At 31.8% G+C, this 18,350-nt stretch overlaps 4 protein-coding genes across 9 annotated transcripts; 2 read left to right on the top strand and 2 right to left on the bottom strand.

Annotated features, from left to right (window-relative positions):
* The first annotated feature begins 2,144 nt into the window (after window positions 1-2,144).
* LOC140918907 (uncharacterized) lies at window positions 2,145-4,204 on the top strand. Its single transcript, XM_073363875.1, has 4 exons — window positions 2,145-2,468; window positions 3,225-3,429; window positions 3,721-4,067; window positions 4,166-4,204. The coding sequence occupies exons 1-4, from the start codon at window positions 2,145-2,147 to the stop codon at window positions 4,202-4,204; spliced, it is 915 nt and encodes a 304-aa protein (XP_073219976.1).
* Window positions 4,205-4,222: 18 nt separating this feature from the next.
* LOC140918906 (uncharacterized) lies at window positions 4,223-6,345 on the bottom strand. Its single transcript, XM_073363872.1, has 6 exons — window positions 6,324-6,345; window positions 5,886-5,989; window positions 5,713-5,837; window positions 5,144-5,458; window positions 4,919-5,090; window positions 4,223-4,807 (listed from the first exon to the last, which is right to left on the bottom strand). The coding sequence occupies exons 1-6, from the start codon at window positions 6,343-6,345 to the stop codon at window positions 4,223-4,225; spliced, it is 1,323 nt and encodes a 440-aa protein (XP_073219973.1).
* A 1,687-nt stretch (window positions 6,346-8,032) lies between these two features.
* LOC101492031 (uncharacterized) lies at window positions 8,033-8,943 on the top strand. Its single transcript, XM_004488524.4, has one exon. It carries the CDS (start codon window positions 8,230-8,232, stop codon window positions 8,692-8,694), a length of 465 nt encoding a protein of 154 aa, XP_004488581.1. The 5' UTR covers window positions 8,033-8,229; the 3' UTR covers window positions 8,695-8,943.
* Window positions 8,944-10,743: 1,800 nt separating this feature from the next.
* On the bottom strand, window positions 10,744-17,151 carry LOC101490858 (uncharacterized). Of its 6 annotated transcripts, none has more exons than XM_004488520.4 (13): window positions 16,913-17,151; window positions 15,304-15,492; window positions 14,720-14,789; window positions 13,786-13,982; window positions 13,274-13,349; window positions 13,076-13,159; window positions 12,909-12,988; window positions 12,694-12,820; window positions 12,403-12,462; window positions 12,241-12,291; window positions 11,793-11,951; window positions 11,515-11,647; window positions 10,744-11,402 (listed from the first exon to the last, which is right to left on the bottom strand). In XM_004488520.4, exons 2-13 carry the CDS (start codon window positions 15,459-15,461, stop codon window positions 11,242-11,244), a joined length of 1,356 nt encoding a protein of 451 aa, XP_004488577.1. In that variant the 5' UTR covers window positions 15,462-15,492; window positions 16,913-17,151; the 3' UTR covers window positions 10,744-11,241. The 6 variants fall into 6 exon arrangements, with proteins under 6 accessions (XP_004488577.1, XP_073223648.1, XP_004488578.1 ...); XM_073367547.1 differs by lacking the exon at window positions 16,913-17,151 and adding an exon at window positions 16,554-16,868; XM_004488521.4 differs by lacking the exon at window positions 16,913-17,151 and adding an exon at window positions 16,566-16,867.
* Between the last annotated feature and the right edge of the window lie 1,199 nt (window positions 17,152-18,350).

Below are 18,350 nucleotides of genomic sequence, written 5' to 3'. Positions count from 1 at the left end.
GTTGTTAATGATTTTTGTTCTATTGGATTGCACACTTTTTTCTTGCATAAATTTATAATGAGGAAACTTGTTCAATTTCATTTCCTTTGGTTTTGGCCTAGTCCCCAACCTTTTATATCTTACATTTTTATTTATTTTATAAACTTATTAGAGTGTTGCAGATGATAAGTGATAGTTTTGGGGGATCAACATAGTTGGCATGTCAACTCTGTTATGAAATATTTTTGCACTCTATTTTCTACTTAGAAAAAGACTTATTTGCAGTTTTGATCCCTCTATTTTCATCAATTCACGTAATTGATCATCCTATTTTAAAAGTCGATAACTTTGATCATTACCTCGTATTTTTGAATTAAAAAAATGGATTTGATATATTAAATAATGTGACATACGATTTTATGATGTAAATCCGTATAGATGGATTAATTATTCATACATCATTAATAAAATTATAAAACAAAATTGAAGTTGAAAGTAAAATTTCTAAAGAGTTTTATTGGGATTTTATAAATGTTAATTATTCTATCAATAATTTCGTTTTTTAAAGTATGTCATATCTTTATTTTAAATTAAAAAATTTAATAAAGACCAAAGGTGACAGATTTTAAAGTTAGAGAACCGATTTCATAAATTTTAAAAAATAGAATGACTAAAACTATAATGAAACACACACACCCACACACACACACACACACATATATATATATATATATATATATATATATATTTAGCATGGGTATTCTATTTTAGCAATTCCTTTCATTTAATTTTCTTGAGATAAAGTAACACTTTTGCTTCCCACACCCCTCACTTTTTTTTTTTAAACCCAAAATATCAAACTACCCTTCCATCTTTATTCACTTAACCCCTCATTTTCTATCTTCATCTTCATTAACCTACCATCTTCAATTTGCTTCAATATTCTTCAATCATTTTGATACATTTCATCTTCAATAATCTTGAATCATTTTCAACATCTTCATCATTATAGTGACTCAAATCAAGTAGGTATGTATTTTGTTGTGTTTTGCAACTTAATTTTTTTTTCAAAATCTGGGTTTCGTACGTGAACTGAGTTCACATGCGTTTACGTGAAATGAATTCACGTATTTGATGAAATTAAGAAAATTCAGATGCTACATGAATTAGGTTTACGTAAACGTACGTCAATCAAGTTTGCGTACATTAATGGAGGTTTAAAATTCATATGAGCTACGTGAACTGAGATAATGTAGGTGAACATGAACTCAATTCACGTAGGAAACATGTGAATTGAATTCACATACACATACGTGAACTGAGTTCACGTATAGGTAAAAATTTGTAAAATGTCAGTCATACGTGAACTGAGTTCACATATGTTCACTTGAATTCAGTTCACGTATGTGATACGTGAATTGAGTTCACGTACACATACGTTTTCTCAGTTCCTGTAAAGCTGATAAAATTTGGAATTATTTTGTTTTATTTATTTATTGTGTTTAGAGTTAGGATTTTTTATGTTATATTTATGTAATTTATTGGGTGCAGTTAAATGGATGAAGGGGGAGACAACAATGACAAAATGTATGAAGGTCTGGAACCTGATTTTGAAGAAATATATGATGATTTGGAACCTAATTTTAACGCTATGAATGATGGAGTTGAACCTGTTATGATTGATTTGACTGATGTGTTTACCATCGGCATGATGTTTGATACACGAGATGAACTATTGAAATGGGCTAGAAATGTTGGAAGAGAAAATTGAATTGTTCTTGTGATTTTTAGATTTGAAACTGCGACAGCACGACCAAGAATAAAGACAAAATTAATTCTTGGTTGTGAAAGAAGTGGTAAATATAGACCTTAGAAGAATCCTAATCTTACGAGGAGTACTTGGACTAGAAAATGTAAATGTCCATTTAGATTGAGAGGAACACGATCAAATGTTGGTGATGGATGGTATTTGCATGTAATATGTGGTCTCCATAACCACAAATTGGCCAAAAAACTGACCGGTCACTCTTTCTTAGGCCGATTGTCTCAAGATGAGAAAAATGTACTTGGTGATATGACAAAGAACTTGGTAAAACCAAAAAACATTTTAATGACATTGAGGGATCATAACGTTGAAAGTTTGACCACAATAAAACAAGTTTACAATGCACGTCAAGCGTATCGTTCATCATTTAGAGGTAATGCAACATCTTTTGACATTGATGGAACGTGACAAATACGTCTATCGATATAAGAAGGTAGAGGGTTCAAATGAGTTGAGGGACATATTTTGGGCCCATCCAAACGCTATCATTCTTGTAAATAATTTTCACATAGAATTGATTATGGATAACACTTACAAGACCTGTAGGTATCAAATGTCACTACTTGAGATTATTGGTGTTACATCTACTGAAATGATATTTTGTGTGGGATTTGCATATCTACAGTCTGAGCGTGCTGATATCTTCACGTGGGCACTACAAATGGTGAAATAACATATTACAAGTGGTGAAGTTGAAGTCATCGTTACTGATAGAGACTTTGCTTTGATGAACGCGGTTGAAAATGTTTTTCCAAAAGTAGTGAGTTTATTATGCATGTTTCATATATGCAAGAATATCAAAACCAAGTGCAAGACGATTGTGTTTTCTAAAAAGAAGCAAATGCAAATAATGGAGGCATGAGAGGCTCTTATTTACAGTTATGATGAGGCCCAATACTACATGAAGTTGGCTATCTTTGAAGGAATTTGTAGTAGTTGTTCTTCTTTTTATGATTATGTACACGACCAGTGGTTAATTCCTCACAAGGAAAGGTTTGTTGAGTCGTGGACAAATAGAGTTATGCACTTTGGGAACACCACAACACAAAGGGTTGAGTTGGCACATTGGAGTTTGAAAAAGATATTACAAGATAATATTGGTGATATATGAAGTGTTTGGGAAACTATCAATAGCATAATTATATTACAACACAATGAGATAATAACATCATTTGAAAAGATCATCATTTAAAATGTGCATCGATATAGTAACAGATTATATGCAAATTTGTGTGGTGTTGTGTCAAACAATGCAATAGATCATATTGCGGCAGAGTATGACTGCGTGAAGTATGTAGGTATTGATCAGACAGAGTGTCGTTGCACAATTAGGACAACACATGGTCTACCTTGTGCATGTGAAATAGCCAGGTATAGTATGATCCCATGTTCCTTTCCATTAGACGCTATTCATGTTTAGTGGAGTAAATTAACTTTCCATGTTGATGCATCGAGTATACCTTTAGAGTTATCTGTGAAACATGAAATATATGCCATAGAACTTGATGTACTTGGCAAAATTTCACTTAAAGGTAAATTACGAGAGATCGTGTATCCATCGACTACGTCGATGTTTCCACCGGTTGCCAAGGTTAAAACAAAAGGTGCACCAACAAAAGACAAAAGTAAAGTATCAAAAAAAGATAAATCAACCAAGCGTAATCCGTCTTGGTGAGAGTATGTGGATACAAGTGTTCGATGTAGTGGCACAAATGCATGTAGCACTATAGATACCAGTAAATTAGAAAAGCTCGCACCTTGACCATCAGTCCAAAAGCTCACACCTCGACCATCAGTTAGCAAAGTTCAACAACCAAGAGTTCTCCTCTTCAAAGATTGGTTGCCAATTGAAATTCATAAATTCATAGATGACATTATTGATGTCGGTGATGATGGTAATTGTGGATATTGTGCAGTTGCAGCTTTACTTGGAATGGGTGAGAACTGTTGGGCATTCATTTGTCAACAGTGTGTGATAGAGCTTCAAGAGTTCATGTCTCAATACGAGATACTATTTGGTGGAGAAAATTATGTTCGACAACTTATACACAATGTGTATGTTGAGCAAGTTGCATCGAAGGATAATTGGACAACACTTCCAAAAATGGGATATGTGATTGCTTTGAAGTTTAACTTAGTTGTCGTCGCATTATCACTTAACCAATCACAAACATATTTTCCACTTCGAAGTCAACCAACAACATCTATGTCAAATCATCGTGTGATTGTTATTTCATTTGTTAAGAACTGTCATTTCGTACAGGTATTAATTGTCATATTAAATTCTTATTGATAATTCATTTTATAATTGTTATTGATTTATAATTGATAATTAATTATAATTGTTATGTAATTTAATAGGTTTACTTAAAGTCAGATTCCCCTAAACAAATTGCATGACTAATTAATTTAATAAAGTCATAAATTAAATTTAAATGAATTTACCGTTGTTTGAATTGGATCATGATCATCATCGGCAGGTTCTGCAACCGAATGAGCTACATAGACCGGTTCTCTACGAATGATATATGGATGAGAAATCCAACGAAACCAGTCTATGTACTCGTTCGCACAGTCTGCAGGTATGTGTACAACTGCCCCAGCGTCAACTACATGTACAACGTATTGCATAAACATGATTTCCATTTCTTCTGGTGTGGTTGTCTGACCTACTATCTCCAAAGGTGAACCAGGGATGGTTTGGACATTGTCCATATTGACGCAATACCCTATCTGGCAAGTGAGCATACATCTTGGGACTACATCGTGTCCACCCTCTGAATAATGAAACAACCTCAAATGGTCGCTTCGGTCTATGCTCTCTGTAGGGTGTCCAACATATGTCATCAACATCAATCTCGTCGAGTGCTTTCCTAAATAGATAACCAAACCTTTATTCCATTTTGGCTTCCATTTAAGTGCTCTAGGATAATCCTCAACATAAATCTGAGATAGTCTACAACAATTTGCACATAATATTGGAAAATGCTTATACACCCACGCCTGCACATATATAATAAGATATTCATAAACCAGTAAAGCAACAAACCCAAACAAACAAAAAAATCCACGAAAACAGGAAATAAATCAAACCAGGAAAGCAAGCGCAAATACCTGTAATAGTGTCAGATACCCTGATATCGTTCTAGTCTGATGCATGCTCGCTTCTCGAAGATTGTCGTATAGGAAAGTAAGTGCATCAACACCCCATGCATATCCCCCGCATGAGTTGAGGTCTATGAAGCATTCAAGGTAGGCAATACTCACTGCGAAGGCACTCTTATCGCTAAATAAGGTGCAACCCACAAAAATAAAAGAAATGCCCTCGCAACAATCTACCAATGCTGATCAGCACATCGCTGATGGTATACGTCAAACAACCAACTATACTGAAGAGTGGTTGTCGGCGTCAAGTTAAACTCAGCATATGCAGCAGCCAGACTAACCCCAAGAAGCTCACCCAATAATTCTGCAACGTCATCCTTATTAAATATATTAACGCTGAAGAATGTACCAGTGATTGGTATATGCAACAGCGAAGAGACATCGTCCAAAGTAATGGTCATCTCACCAATTGGAAGATGAAAGTTGTTGGTGTCGCGATGCCATCTCTCGACAAAGGCAGAAATTAGACCTTTGTCGATCATCTCGTAGCTGCATTTTAGCAACGTATATAAACCGAAACTTTTAACAAGTTCCTCAACCTCTTGATTTTCAATGACAACTTCTTTTAATTTTTTACCATTGCTAAAAATCCTTAACTCTCTGCGATCCTAAAATAAATTAACCGAACAAATATAAGTTAAAACACATTAAGAAACTATTAAAAATTTAATTTGATTCAAAAATTTACCACGCTGTCCCATAGTCGTGTCGCAAAATGATCCCCATATGTCCTTAGGACATACCTGTCAACTAGACCACCAGGATATTCGTCATCTGCTTCCTCTTGTTGGGCCTCTTCTGCTTGGACCTCCTCAGGTTGGACCTCTTCCGCTTGGGCCTCTTCTGGTTGCACCTGTTCTGCTTGTTGCTTTCATAATCTTCGATGTTCATGCAGTTCATGTTGAGCACGGTGAGCCCGTGCTGAAGCAGTTGGTCTAACACGACGACTGTCATCAGTCAAAGTCTCCTCCTCGAGTATAACACGACCCGCTCTATCAATAAACATTGTGCGCACCATTTCTGCATAAACAAATCATAATCATTATCAAAACAACATAACAATATAACATTTATGCAAGTCCATAAAAATAACCTACGTGAACTCTATAAAGCCTACGTGAACTCCTTACATGAATCCATACGTGAACTGAGTTCACGTACATGAACTCCACATGAACACCATCAACATACGTGAACTGAGTTTGCGTACGTGAACTCCATCAACCTACGTGAACTGAGTTCACGTCAACCTACGTGATCTCAGTTCACGTACTTGATTTCAGTTCACGTATCTGAACTCCATCATTATACGTGATCTGAGTTCACGTACATCACCTAAAAAACTAAACCCTACCATCAAACCCATCAAACACCATCAAACCTAGAAAACCCATAAAACACCATCAAACCCAGAAAACACCATTGATGAACATTCAAAAACAACCATTCAAAAATGCAGAGAATTAACTCGAAAACGAAAAACAACAATTGCTTACTTGATTGAAGATGCTTGAATTGATTGAAGATGGTGTTGAAGATGATTGGAGATTGCTTACTTGATTGAAGATTATATTGTGTTTAGGGTTGAAAATGATTGAAGATTGCTTACTTGATTCAAGAAAGTAGATGATTGAAGATGAAGGTGTTAGATTAATGAAGATAAAGATTATGAAGTTAGAAATGATGAGTTAATTGAATAAAGAGAGAAGGGTAGTTTGGGTAATTTAGGTTTAAAAAAATTGAAGGGTGTGGGAAGTAAATTGAGGGGTGTGAGAAACAAAAGTGTAAAAGTAAAGCTTGTTGCCCAAAAAACAACACGTAAAGCTGTTTTTTTTTAACCAGGCCGATCAGGTCATTACCGATTTATGCAAGTTTGACTGGTTAATTTTGTTTTTACTTCTTGACCGGACTAACTTTAGTTTGACCAATTCAATATCATTTCTTGTCCATCATGCTGCCCAGATCATACGTGAGTTCGGTTCCTCTATTTTCAATGACAACCATCCAAACACATTTAATGGTTGAGATTTTTCAATTGAAGATAGGATATTATCATGAATATCAAATTGGGAAGAACAATAGTACGTACCACTACCATGCCTTCTTCTAGCTCTAGTGCCTTTTCTTCAATGACTTGTTAGGAAGTACCCTTTCTTTCAATGACTCATTGGGAATGAAAGCAACGTCACTATTTCCTTCTTACACAAACAGAGGAGTCTTATCTATATAGCCAAAAGGTAACGAACATACCCAAAGCTAGCAAAATATTGACTTCTTACTGACCTACCACAAAAAACCAAACCCCAAAAATTATACTATAGGCATACATTAAGAAAAGTTAATTTAATGCATTATGCAATATTGGACCATATTCCAATTGTAGATTTTCTACTCTCTCTCTGCCTTACCATGTGCTTGGGGCAATACATGCAGATTGAATGGTCCTTAACTCCCTCTATTTTTGAAAGCAATACACCTTACCAACTAAGTAGGGGTTTAGATCTTATTCCTCTCTAGTTTTTCAATTTGGACAAGAAAAAACATTTTTTATTTACTAATATGTCAAATAATTAATTGTTTTTATTTCTCAAAAATAAATTCTCTAGATTAATTTAGTTGGTAAAAATTTAACTCTTGTTTGATGGATAATATATAAATACATTTTAGCATTCTCTAAATCTTGAGACTTTCGCTGACTTTGATGAGTCATCAGAATACTATTTACTTATAAAAAAATAAAATCTCTAAGTCACTCCATTTTGTGATGTCAACCTTTGAGTGCGAGCAGTCCGATCTCTATCGAACGGTTTAAAAAGACTAATTACATTGACAAAAGAAAATTCATAGAACAAAGCATCCTAATATAGAAAGAAGGCAAGTAAATCAAGTATATAGGTAAAAAGGCTAATCAAACATAGAGGTTGGACTTGGGCCCAAAATGGACCATACATAGTCTATTGTTACATGAGTCTACTACTGGCCCATATTGTGAATTTCCTAAAGTTTGGTGACACTTCCCTCCAAATCATTTTCTTCAGCTGCTTTACCATTGGAAGGTTAATCTTTCAATTATCAAAAATAAACAATCAGAAAACAGACATTTCACCTTTTTGAAAGGCCTCTAAACTAACTCCCTTTGGTTGCTCTTTAAGAAAGTGAAAAAATTTCTTCTATACCAAATTGCTCTCTAATAAAGTTCAACCATGACTTCTCTTTGAGAAGTTTTTACACAAAATCAATCAAAGAAAAATAAAGAGCAAATGGAGTTTCAAACTTCATCGGTGAAACGCCACTATGACATAACCATGTCAAGAAGAACAAGGAAGCAACCAATACCAAATGAGAAACAAATCTCAAAAAGTGAAACAACAAAGGAAGTGTCTTTTGAAAAAACTACACATAATCATGAGGTGAAAGAAAATGAGAATAATAATAATGATCACAAAAGCTTGAAGCAATTGATTGTAGGAGAAGAGAAAGAAACAAAGATTTTATGTAATCATCATGATGAAGGTGAAAGCAAAGGGAGAAATTCACTTGGTGAACATTTTACTGAGGAAGAGAAACAACTTAAGCTTGTTAGGATGCAACAAAAAGACAACATTCAAGGTTTGAAGTTTAAGAAATTGGTTCGTCGTTATGCTAAAGTTTTGGGACATATGATGAAGGCTAAGCGTGATCCTCATTTAGGTGATGCTGGCAAAAAGCATGTTTTCAAATTATAAACAAGTTTAGGGAAAAAAAATTTAATTTTGGGTTTTTTGCTAGTTTATTATTTGGTTGATCTATGTTCATGTATGTATGTGCTAAGCTTATATTTTGGTCACAAAAATTGCATTAACTTTTCTCCATGTTCTTGTCATTTGTGTATACTAATTCATGCATTATTATGCTTATATATATGACATTATGTTATATATTGTAATTGTGTCACTCCAATATGTTCTTAACTAATGTCATAGCTTCTTCTTAAATACCTTCATATTAACAATTTTATTCCTTTTCCTCTTATGTGTTTGTGACAAAACAAGCATAATTTTTTTCACATTGATAAAACAAGCATAATTTATTCACATAATTCAAGTAGTAGATGTTAAGGGTAATTTGTTTTGGATGTATTTTTAAAGCTAAAGAAAAACATTTTCAAAGTTATACAAGTTCTTGAGGTGTGCCGATTTCCATTGCCTTCTTGCACAACACAGATATATTTTTTCAATTTTATCATCTAATTGGATTGAATTTTTTATTTTCATTTTGTGAGCTTAATAGTTATTGGGATGAGGTGATCACGAGAATATAGAGCTAAAAAAATGTTAAGATGTTTTTTATTTATTTATTTTTTTATAAAAAAAATAGAGGAAGTAGAAAGTGTTTTTTTATTAAAGCAAATAGAGAAGTAATAGAAACTAAGAAATTTTGATTAATAGTTTCAACCACCAATAAGGGTTTAAATGGCCATTTGAGCTACCAACTACTTATAGCCTAGAGAAAGCTTAATGATGCATGAATAAGTCACGAAGCGAATGCGAAAGTGACGTGTTAGTTTGCCCACAAACGATTCAATACTACATGTAGTTTGACAATCAATAATGATATAAGAACTTTATTTTTATTTTTTTCACTTGTACACATTTAATTAATCATGTAAATATTATAGTTAATTCAGTTAAGTGTATAATTATTTCAAATCACCTAAAAATATGATTAATTCAATTATATGTTTTTATGAATAAAATTTTATTAAGGAAAGTACAGTATACAAAAAGAGGATAAGATCTAGTATCATAGAGGAAAACATCTTTCTATCTTTCTATCTTCATGTGCTTGAAAATCGACCAAAATACAAACTAATAATCTCTGACCAAATGAGGCTCAATACAAATACTACCTATAACAAATAGAACACCCTCTAAATGTGGCTACTATTATTTAGGGATTTTTAATGTTATTTGAAGTTCAGAAATTTCTTAAATATATCATTATACAAACCTAAATATCTTTAAGTTTCTCCTAATTACACGTGGTTAACCAAATAATAAGTGAAACGTCACATCAACATTGTCACAGTTCAACTATCTACAAAGAAAATCACTTTTACAAAAATATTTGATAAAAAAACTAATAAGGTTCAATTTAATTTTGTAAGAAACTAAAAATTGTATATTTTAAAGACTAACATGAATTTTGTGTTTTTGAGACGAAATAAATTGAAACTTTACACACACTTTCAATTAACATTTAAGCTTAAACATAGCTCTGATCATTTGTTTTTCTCATTCCGTAATTTTAGCCTTAATATTTTTATTTTCACTTTTTTAGTCCTCTATTTCTAAAAGTTAACAGACATTTTGCTCAACTCTCATTTTTTATCACATAACAATTTAATGAGGTTGATGTGGCATTCATGTCATACTTAACTTACAATTTTAATTAATTAATATATTAATAATATTTTTATGATATTTATAATTAGTTTTTAAAAATAAAACAAATTAAAAAACATAAATTGTCAACTCTAAAATTACAAACAGAATTGAGAATGAAGAAGTTAGAAAGGCCAGATCAAAACTCATTATTAATATATTAACTAGTTAAAATTGTAAGTTAATTATTAATAATGACACGTTAACCTCATTAAATTGCCGTATCATCAAAATTATTATGAGTTAAATGAAGATCGGACAAAATGTCTTAATTTTTCGAATGGAAATAAGAAGATCAAAAGTGTTGAAATAAAAATATGAAAACTAAAATTACATATCAAACAAAATAGAGGACCAGGATTAAATTTAAATATAAGATTTAAACTATTCATAACCAACAAAATACGATCCCAGTGGCTAGTAAGTAACTTGGGCCATTTAACCTTACATATCCAGATTCAAATCTGTGATGGAGAAAAGGGTTCTTCTATTGAGAGATAAATTAACTGATATTCTACATTTTAAGGAGATTAGTCCTTAAGAATTAATCTGATCCACAATTCAGTATTTTTATATCTTTAATTTTCTTTTGGTGATGCTATATTTTCATTTCAATCAAATAGTATACTATATATACATCTTACTTCGTATTAAGTTAGGAATAATTAACAACAATTCAATAAATAAATAAATATACACAACTTGGCAATAAAAAGCGAATACTTTTTTCATTACTTGAAAGGGTTGAATTTTGAATGGGTCAGAAAAGCTGAAAATTTTGCACAGTAAGTGCACGTAGGAGGTTGTATGTTGGAGAAGTTAAAATGATTGTCTTCATCATCTAAGCAACTATACCAATAATGGTGCCGTCAAAGGGTTTGAAGGATTGTGGAAATCCATTGTGCAAGTTACTACCACACCAAGTAATGCACAAATTGCAGGAACAAGACCTAAGCCCAACCTTGTGATTGAAGGAGGAAACAGAACTAGCTTGAGCTGTGGAGAGACATCTGCATTCATCATTTAAATTGTATTGTATGAGATTATAATTTAAATTATGATATAGTTAACAATATATGAATTCAACATTAGCATCAAATAAAAGGAATTCAAGAAACTTACTTTGATATGATTGAAGAACATATAAAGCTATACCACATGACATTTTGTCCAAAAAGCTCAATGATCCAACAACAAAAGCACAACCATTAAGATTCTCTCCAATGAGAAAATTTTGCATGCCTACTCCAGTTACCTATAGTAAAAAATCAACAAAAATAAAAATCAGTATACAACTGTACACTGGAACAACTATAGAGAAATTCTTCAAAACAACCGAAAAATAAACGAAAAACTTTTCTTTCTTATAGACATTTAATCAAGTAAAAATCACATCATACCAGCATGAGGGCATTTGCTATGCCAATAAATACTGAAGCTATGTACATGACATAACTCATATCCTTAGTTAATAGGAGGATCGCTGCACCACAAAAAATCCAAATAATGCATCCAACACAATAGTAAACTTTGAGAAGTTTGCCAGTCCATGCAATCTCCTACAAGTAAACAACTTTAAAAATGTGAAGATTGACAAAATGAATAATGTAATAACGAAAAGAGTTTAATTTCTATACAATTGTCAGTGTAAAGAGTTTTGCACTATCAACAAATCACAATCAATCATTTGTGTGACCTTAGAAGTATATATGATTAAAGTCAAACATTTTTAATAATCTTACAGTTACAATTGATTGACAGTGTAAAAAAACTTTTTACATTGGCAGTGTATATGAATTAAATTATAAAGAAAAATATATATGAAGGATAAATATTTAATAAGGGAACCTGTAATGCAATAGATACGATGAAACTGCAGATGTATATCATAGCAGGAACCTATTTTGTCATCATCCAACAGTTTTATCAGCCTTGTCATAGTGCAAACTTCAGACTATATAATTATAAAAAAACTGAAATGAATTTAAAATGAGAAGAATTATCATGTACCAAAGCTTTGGTTGATGGAACCATGTTTAGGTCATTGATCACATAAAAAGCAAGGTACGCCTGAAAAATAGTCCATTTTGTTATCAAGTGTCCATATACCATATAATAGATCACTGTTATCTTCAGTTGGAAATTCAATGCAGGCATGAAGTTTCAGTTTCCTTTTAATTATGTTCCTAAAGGTGTCTTCCACAAACACTTTATCCAACTTGTGAAACGTATTAATCCTCTCATCTTCAAAGATTCAGAGATAATTAACACAAATAAGAAAGAAAGGAAAAATAAGCAAACCTGTGAAATGTTGAGAATTAATCTTGTGAGGACATAAATAAGAGCAACTTGGTAATATAAAACACTCTTGAACCAGTAAGCCCATGAAATCCTCGCACGAGCCTTTCCATGTATGTCCAACTTCAATCTAAGAAGAAAACAAAAAATTTCAGTTTCCACAACAATAGCTAAAAATGCTGAAGCAATCTAATAAAGCAGTAAGCCTACAAGCACACCTGGGTTCTTTAATTGCAAGATGAAATATGCCAACAAAGCAACATCCAATAAAAATCGAGACATATGCAAGCCAGCGGTACTGCTCATTTGAAAGAGGAGAAAAGTGAGTATGCTCAATAACATCTGATCATTGATAGATACAAACAATTACCGCCATATACCATACCTGATTCTCAACATTAGCATACGTTTTTCCATTGACGACGCTGAATACTACCAAAGCAACTGCGTATAAACTCAGGTTGGCAACCTTTAAAGATATGATTATATGCATTAGTAATATATACGAACATACTATCAATTTCTTTTTGAGGGAGGGGAAATGGAGTTTTGTAGCTGTAAAGAAGTTTAACAAGAAGCTTACCATGGAAAAAGCGTTGCGACAGCTACCCAATGCAACTCTGCTTGTTGAGTTCAGCGTGATGCAACTCACCATGGACCTTCACAAGAGCAATTCAAAGAAGACATTAATGAACATGTTTTTAAATTGAAGGGCTACCACACTATGTTTTCCCATTTTTATTTGTAATAGCAAATATCCTTTCCTTTCTTTACTCAGGTTTCCTGTTTTCAACGATTTATACAGGAAACAGTGAAAACAATGTTTTCAATTATGTCTGTCTAATTTGAAAATACGTTTTCTTTTCATTTATTTCAATTGAAATTGAAAAACAGTCCATTGTTTTCACAGTTTTTGTGTACAAATCATTGAAAACAGGAAGCATAGTGACAGCAAGGGAGAAACTTTTTGTAACTAAAAATGAAACCAAAAGACTATCAAAAATCAACAAACACTTTTAGTTTGAGATTTCATACTGGAAGTTTTAATTTTAACTTCCAAAAGAAAAGATAAATTTGATTTGACAAAGTTATTACATGTGTGAAACCTGAGTAGCAGCCCAGCCCACGTTGAAAATTGCTGCAAACACGCTGTAACTCACGGTTTCAAAAATAATTGAATTGGAAGTGAAAACTGTGCATGGTAAACAGCCACCAAAAACAGAAGAAAATGAAATAGCCACCAATATAGATCCAGCACCATGCCATATCTTGAAATGTCCAAACCTATCTATCTATCAAACAAGATAACAGAAATAAGCATTTCTATCAAAATAAGGTCTGAAAAACACTAAAAGATAAGGGAAAAGTGCAGCACCATAAACAGATAAGGTGAAAAAATATTTAACGTGATGTCACAACAATGATTTTCACGTTATGTTACATTTAAACTAAATGTGAAATAAGAGTATTTGGATGACATAATTGCAGAATAAAAGTGAGCATAACAATTTTCATATCCCGTGGACTCCAACTCACCCCTATTCCTCCCTAATTCCTCACTGCCCTAACAACATAATAGGGGGCTGACAGTAAGAGGAATTAGAGGGAGAGGGAAAGTGGAGATCCGAAAAAAGTGGTTCTAGAGGTGAGTTAAAGCATCTTTATATACAAATGGAATAATTAATCTTACGTGGCAACTGTGAATTATTTTTGTGTAGACTAAAATCAGTCATTCTTGAAATGTCAGGAATCAATGAGGATTTTCTGGGACTAAAAATAGAAACACTTTTATTTGCAGGGACTAAAAGCATATTTTAGCCTAAATCTTATGCAGAAAGTTAAGGTTTTATTATTAGATGTATCATGTATTAAGAAAACATTAGGTAAACAAAGCTGAAACTCCAAAACAAAAGATTTGGTACATATATGTTATAAAAGATGAATAGAATAGGAACAAATTAATGTTGTTAGTGACATAAGCTCGTGAAGTATTTCCCAGCAGTGAAAAGTAAGAAAATGGTTTAAATACCAGTTCACCGACGAATACAGTGGCGAATCCATCAGCCACTTGACCTGAAAGCATCACAATAGCTGCATTCCTGTGAAATGGTGGAAAATGACGAAAGAAATGTAAAAATACTGTGGAAGTAACAAACGGATATTTTTGTAAGATCAAAATAATGTGAAAAAACATTTCTCATAGTAGGATATACTTATACATCGATAGAAACAGCCTAAGATGAGTAAAATGACATAGTATGTGTGTTTATAAGTTCACGATCCACCTCAATTAACACATCTACGCATATTGAAGACAGCCAATTACATCATGTGCTTTTCTGCAACTAATTGTATAAATTTTAGCGTCCAATTAAACTGATTCCGTATTGCAAATATGTTTAAATCCATTATGCAAGATAGAGGCTGTTTCCTCCATACATATCCATTGGATTTCTTCTAATCTATAAAGTCTGTAACGGCAGGAAACTTTAACAAATCTTCCTTTTCAATTTTCAGTTACATCAATTAACAAGCAGTTGCATAAAAGTTACCTACACTAGTTGACAAAATGTGCAAAAACATTAAATACAAAAAGTTGATCACAAAATGCACCTTGGTGAAAGTCCAATATCACTCAAGAACAGTAATAGATAGGTGAACCAGCAAGCAGCAGTTATGTCATTAAGCATATGTCCCATGCCGTAATAAAAGACGGGCCATCTTCCTAGGGGCTTGGTGAATGTGTCATCTGCTTCAACAACAGTACCCATCAACGCCTCTTAGACGAAAGCAAAAACAAACCTACAAGGTATCAATTGAAGAGTTTAGCAGAACAGCAGAAAAAAGAAGTTTTTCTTTGTGCATTTTTTTAGTCGAACACACAACTAACATAGATAGAAGCGAAGCAGGGACAAATAAAACATTTGATTTCGCCTTTCATTGTAGTGTGCGCAATTAAAATTCCTTCCTTTCATGACACTAAGCTAAAATAACCAACTTTTCGGGTAAAAAATAAAAACCTCCTACATATTACATAGCAGAAATGGTGATAGATGATACTAGTTACATGCAGAATCTTTCCTACTCAAATAAATGGGGAAGTTAATCCTAACAGTGAATTTTATCTGAAGTATAAAATTTAAGCAGTTCAAAGAGTTTCACACAAAGCCTTTCTTAAAAAAGATGCTTGGACAAGTTTCAAACAGATCAACAGTGTGCACTTATTTCGCGGCAAGTGACACAGTATATCTGAATTTAACAAGAGGTAACAACTTGTGAAGGGCTCTCTCACTCAAACCATGAAAAAAAGAAGGATTAATTGGAATCCCAATCAAGAATGTTGATGCCATATTGGTCAATCATATGGAACAAAGTGAAATCACAGAAGGTAGAAACAAATCACATATTAAAGTATCATAGATCATAGCAAAGGTAGAAACAAATCATATTACATATTAAAAGCATGAAACACTTCAAATAGAAAGTGAACCACATCACCTAACCCTAGTTCTAAATCAAGCTCTAGAACTAACCATAGTTCTAAATTGAGGTCTACAACCGCAATTGCTAGGTTTAGTGCCTCCGCAACCGCATAGCAACTGCAATTGGGGTTATTCAAAATCAATGATAGGTATGCAATATCAAAGATCACACCACAATTTAGAACCTTGCACTCAACAACCTCTACTAAGAACAAAATAATATCCTTAAATAAAGGAGAAAAAAAGAGCCACATTACACAACCAATGAAAAACACCAAAAAAAGAAATCCAATCATAACACCGTAATTCCAGCAGAAAAAACTGAACTTGTTATCTCTAATCACAAACAGCACCAAAAAAAAACAACCATAAAAGTCAAACCTTTTTCAATACCTAGAATCACAAACACCATTAAACACTCAAAGTTCAACACATGCAAAGGAGAAAAAGCCAAAAAAACTGCAATTTCCATGAGATAAGTTTTGATCACATACAAAAAAAAGGAATACAAAGCGTGAAAGCTACTCAAAGCAAGAACCCCATCAAAAAAATCCTTTCTACATCAAAGTTGAAACGCATCAAATTCAAATGGTCCAACCAAAGATGGGAAAACAAAAAGAAAGGAACAAAAAAAAAGACTTTTGAAAATTCAAATAGACACTATATTCAAAAAGATAATATACTCCTATAAAATTAAAAAAAAAACACATATTAGATAGATTGAAGAGTTTGTTCCTTACCGTATATAACTTGCCAAGAAAAGAATAATATATAAAATAATACTAGATAAATTCAAGAGTTTGTTTTTGTTGACAACATCAATATGAGTATCACAATTTCATATAGATGTTGGAAGCGGTTGTGTGCAGTTAGTTGAAGGGTGCATTGTGTTTGTGTGTGTTGACTGTGACAAATTTGGTAGGATTCCAAAATCTGTGGAATGACAATAATGTCCCACATGATTTCATGCTTCATTCATGCGGCTGTCGTTTAAATCAGGAAGCCACGTTGTGACTGAGATGATATGTGTGCTACTTGTCAATGCATTCCATTCAACTTTTTCTAGTTAAAAAAAATGAATTTTTAACTTTGTTTTTAGGAAGTTAGACATTTGTTATGGATTATAAAATAAGAATTTTTATATTTAATAATTGTATATATTGATAATTGTTATTTATTTTTAAATGAAGAAAGATATTTTAAAGCATTCTATATTTGGAAGAGATTTTTTATATCTTTCTTCCGTTCAACATAATATTCTTCAAAAACTAATCAAAACAGCTATTTATTTTTAGTATAAAAACCATTTATAGCAAAATAATTTTTGAAATTTTTTTTTTTTGGAAAGAACACAAACATAACTAAAATATCAAAGTTATATATTTTTTTAATTTGTTTTTTCTTGGTTGGTAGATTATGACGTTTTTATTTGGTAACAAAATCGTGACTTTTGTAATTAATTTTTCTTTATGAAAGAAAACATGTACAAACATTCAACAATTAATGCATAATTTACAAAAAAATTATTTTTTAGAGAAATTTATATTAGTTTTTTACAAGAAATTTATAGTATTATATATACATGCTATATATAAAAAAGAATGTTATATTAATAATACTAATATTGATTATTAAAAAAGAATGTTATATATAATTTTAATATTTTTTAAAAAAAACAATATACAATTGTAAATTATTAAACTATTAACTACAAATTACTCTTAACACTTTGGATATTTTAACAAAAAGAAAAATCCCAACAATTTACACAATAATATATAACGTAACACATATTCGAGACGTGTTATATAATAAATGAGAATATCACTCTTTTGAGAAATTTTCATGTACATCCATAAAATATTTGGAGGATTTTTAAATATTCGTGAATATTAAATATTCATGGATATCATATTTTAAATAAAAAAAATTAATTATATAAAAATTATATTTTTTATTGCAGTATGTTGAATTTTCTCCTTATTTTGTTAAAAAATAGTAAAACATTAATACAAATAAAATATATAATAAAATTACATCTTAAAAACTATTAATACATAAACAAAACTATTAATGCATATCTATTTTACTAATTTACTATATATCTGTATGTACGAATATCATTACATCTACATCCTTTAACAAATAAGTAGTCAAAATATTCTTTTATTTTATTTG

Source organism: Cicer arietinum, chromosome 1, assembly GCF_000331145.2.
Source record: "Cicer arietinum cultivar CDC Frontier isolate Library 1 chromosome 1, Cicar.CDCFrontier_v2.0, whole genome shotgun sequence".
Lineage (NCBI taxonomy): Eukaryota > Viridiplantae > Streptophyta > Magnoliopsida > Fabales > Fabaceae > Cicer > Cicer arietinum.
Note: the sequence above shows the minus strand (reverse complement) of the source record. Positions and strands in the feature narration are given on the sequence as shown.

Coding starts and splice junctions, on each gene's coding strand:
- LOC140918907 (XM_073363875.1), top strand. CDS start 2,145: ATGCACGTCAAGCGTATCGTTCATCATTTAGAGGTAATGCAACATCTT. Junction 3,430..3,720: donor TGCACCAACAAAAGACAAAA/GTAAAGTATCAA, acceptor GATATTGTGCAG/TTGCAGCTTTACTTGGAATG. Junction 4,068..4,165: donor AGAACTGTCATTTCGTACAG/GTATTAATTGTC, acceptor GTAATTTAATAG/GTTTACTTAAAGTCAGATTC.
- LOC101492031 (XM_004488524.4), top strand. CDS start 8,230: ATGGAGTTTCAAACTTCATCGGTGAAACGCCACTATGACATAACCATG.
- LOC140918906 (XM_073363872.1), bottom strand. CDS start 6,345: ATGGTGTTTGATGGGTTTGATG. Junction 5,838..5,885: donor GACCAACTGCTTCAGCACGG/GCTCACCGTGCT, acceptor AGATTATGAAAG/CAACAAGCAGAACAGGTGCA. Junction 4,808..4,918: donor GGTATCTGACACTATTACAG/GTATTTGCGCTT, acceptor ATATATGTGCAG/GCGTGGGTGTATAAGCATTT.
- LOC101490858 (XM_004488520.4), bottom strand. CDS start 15,461: ATGGGTACTGTTGTTGAAGCAGATGACACATTCACCAAGCCCCTAGGA. Junction 13,350..13,785: donor GCTACTCAGGTTTCACACAT/GTAATAACTTTG, acceptor GCTCTTGTGAAG/GTCCATGGTGAGTTGCATCA. Junction 12,292..12,402: donor TTCCATCAACCAAAGCTTTG/GTACATGATAAT, acceptor ATGACAAAATAG/GTTCCTGCTATGATATACAT.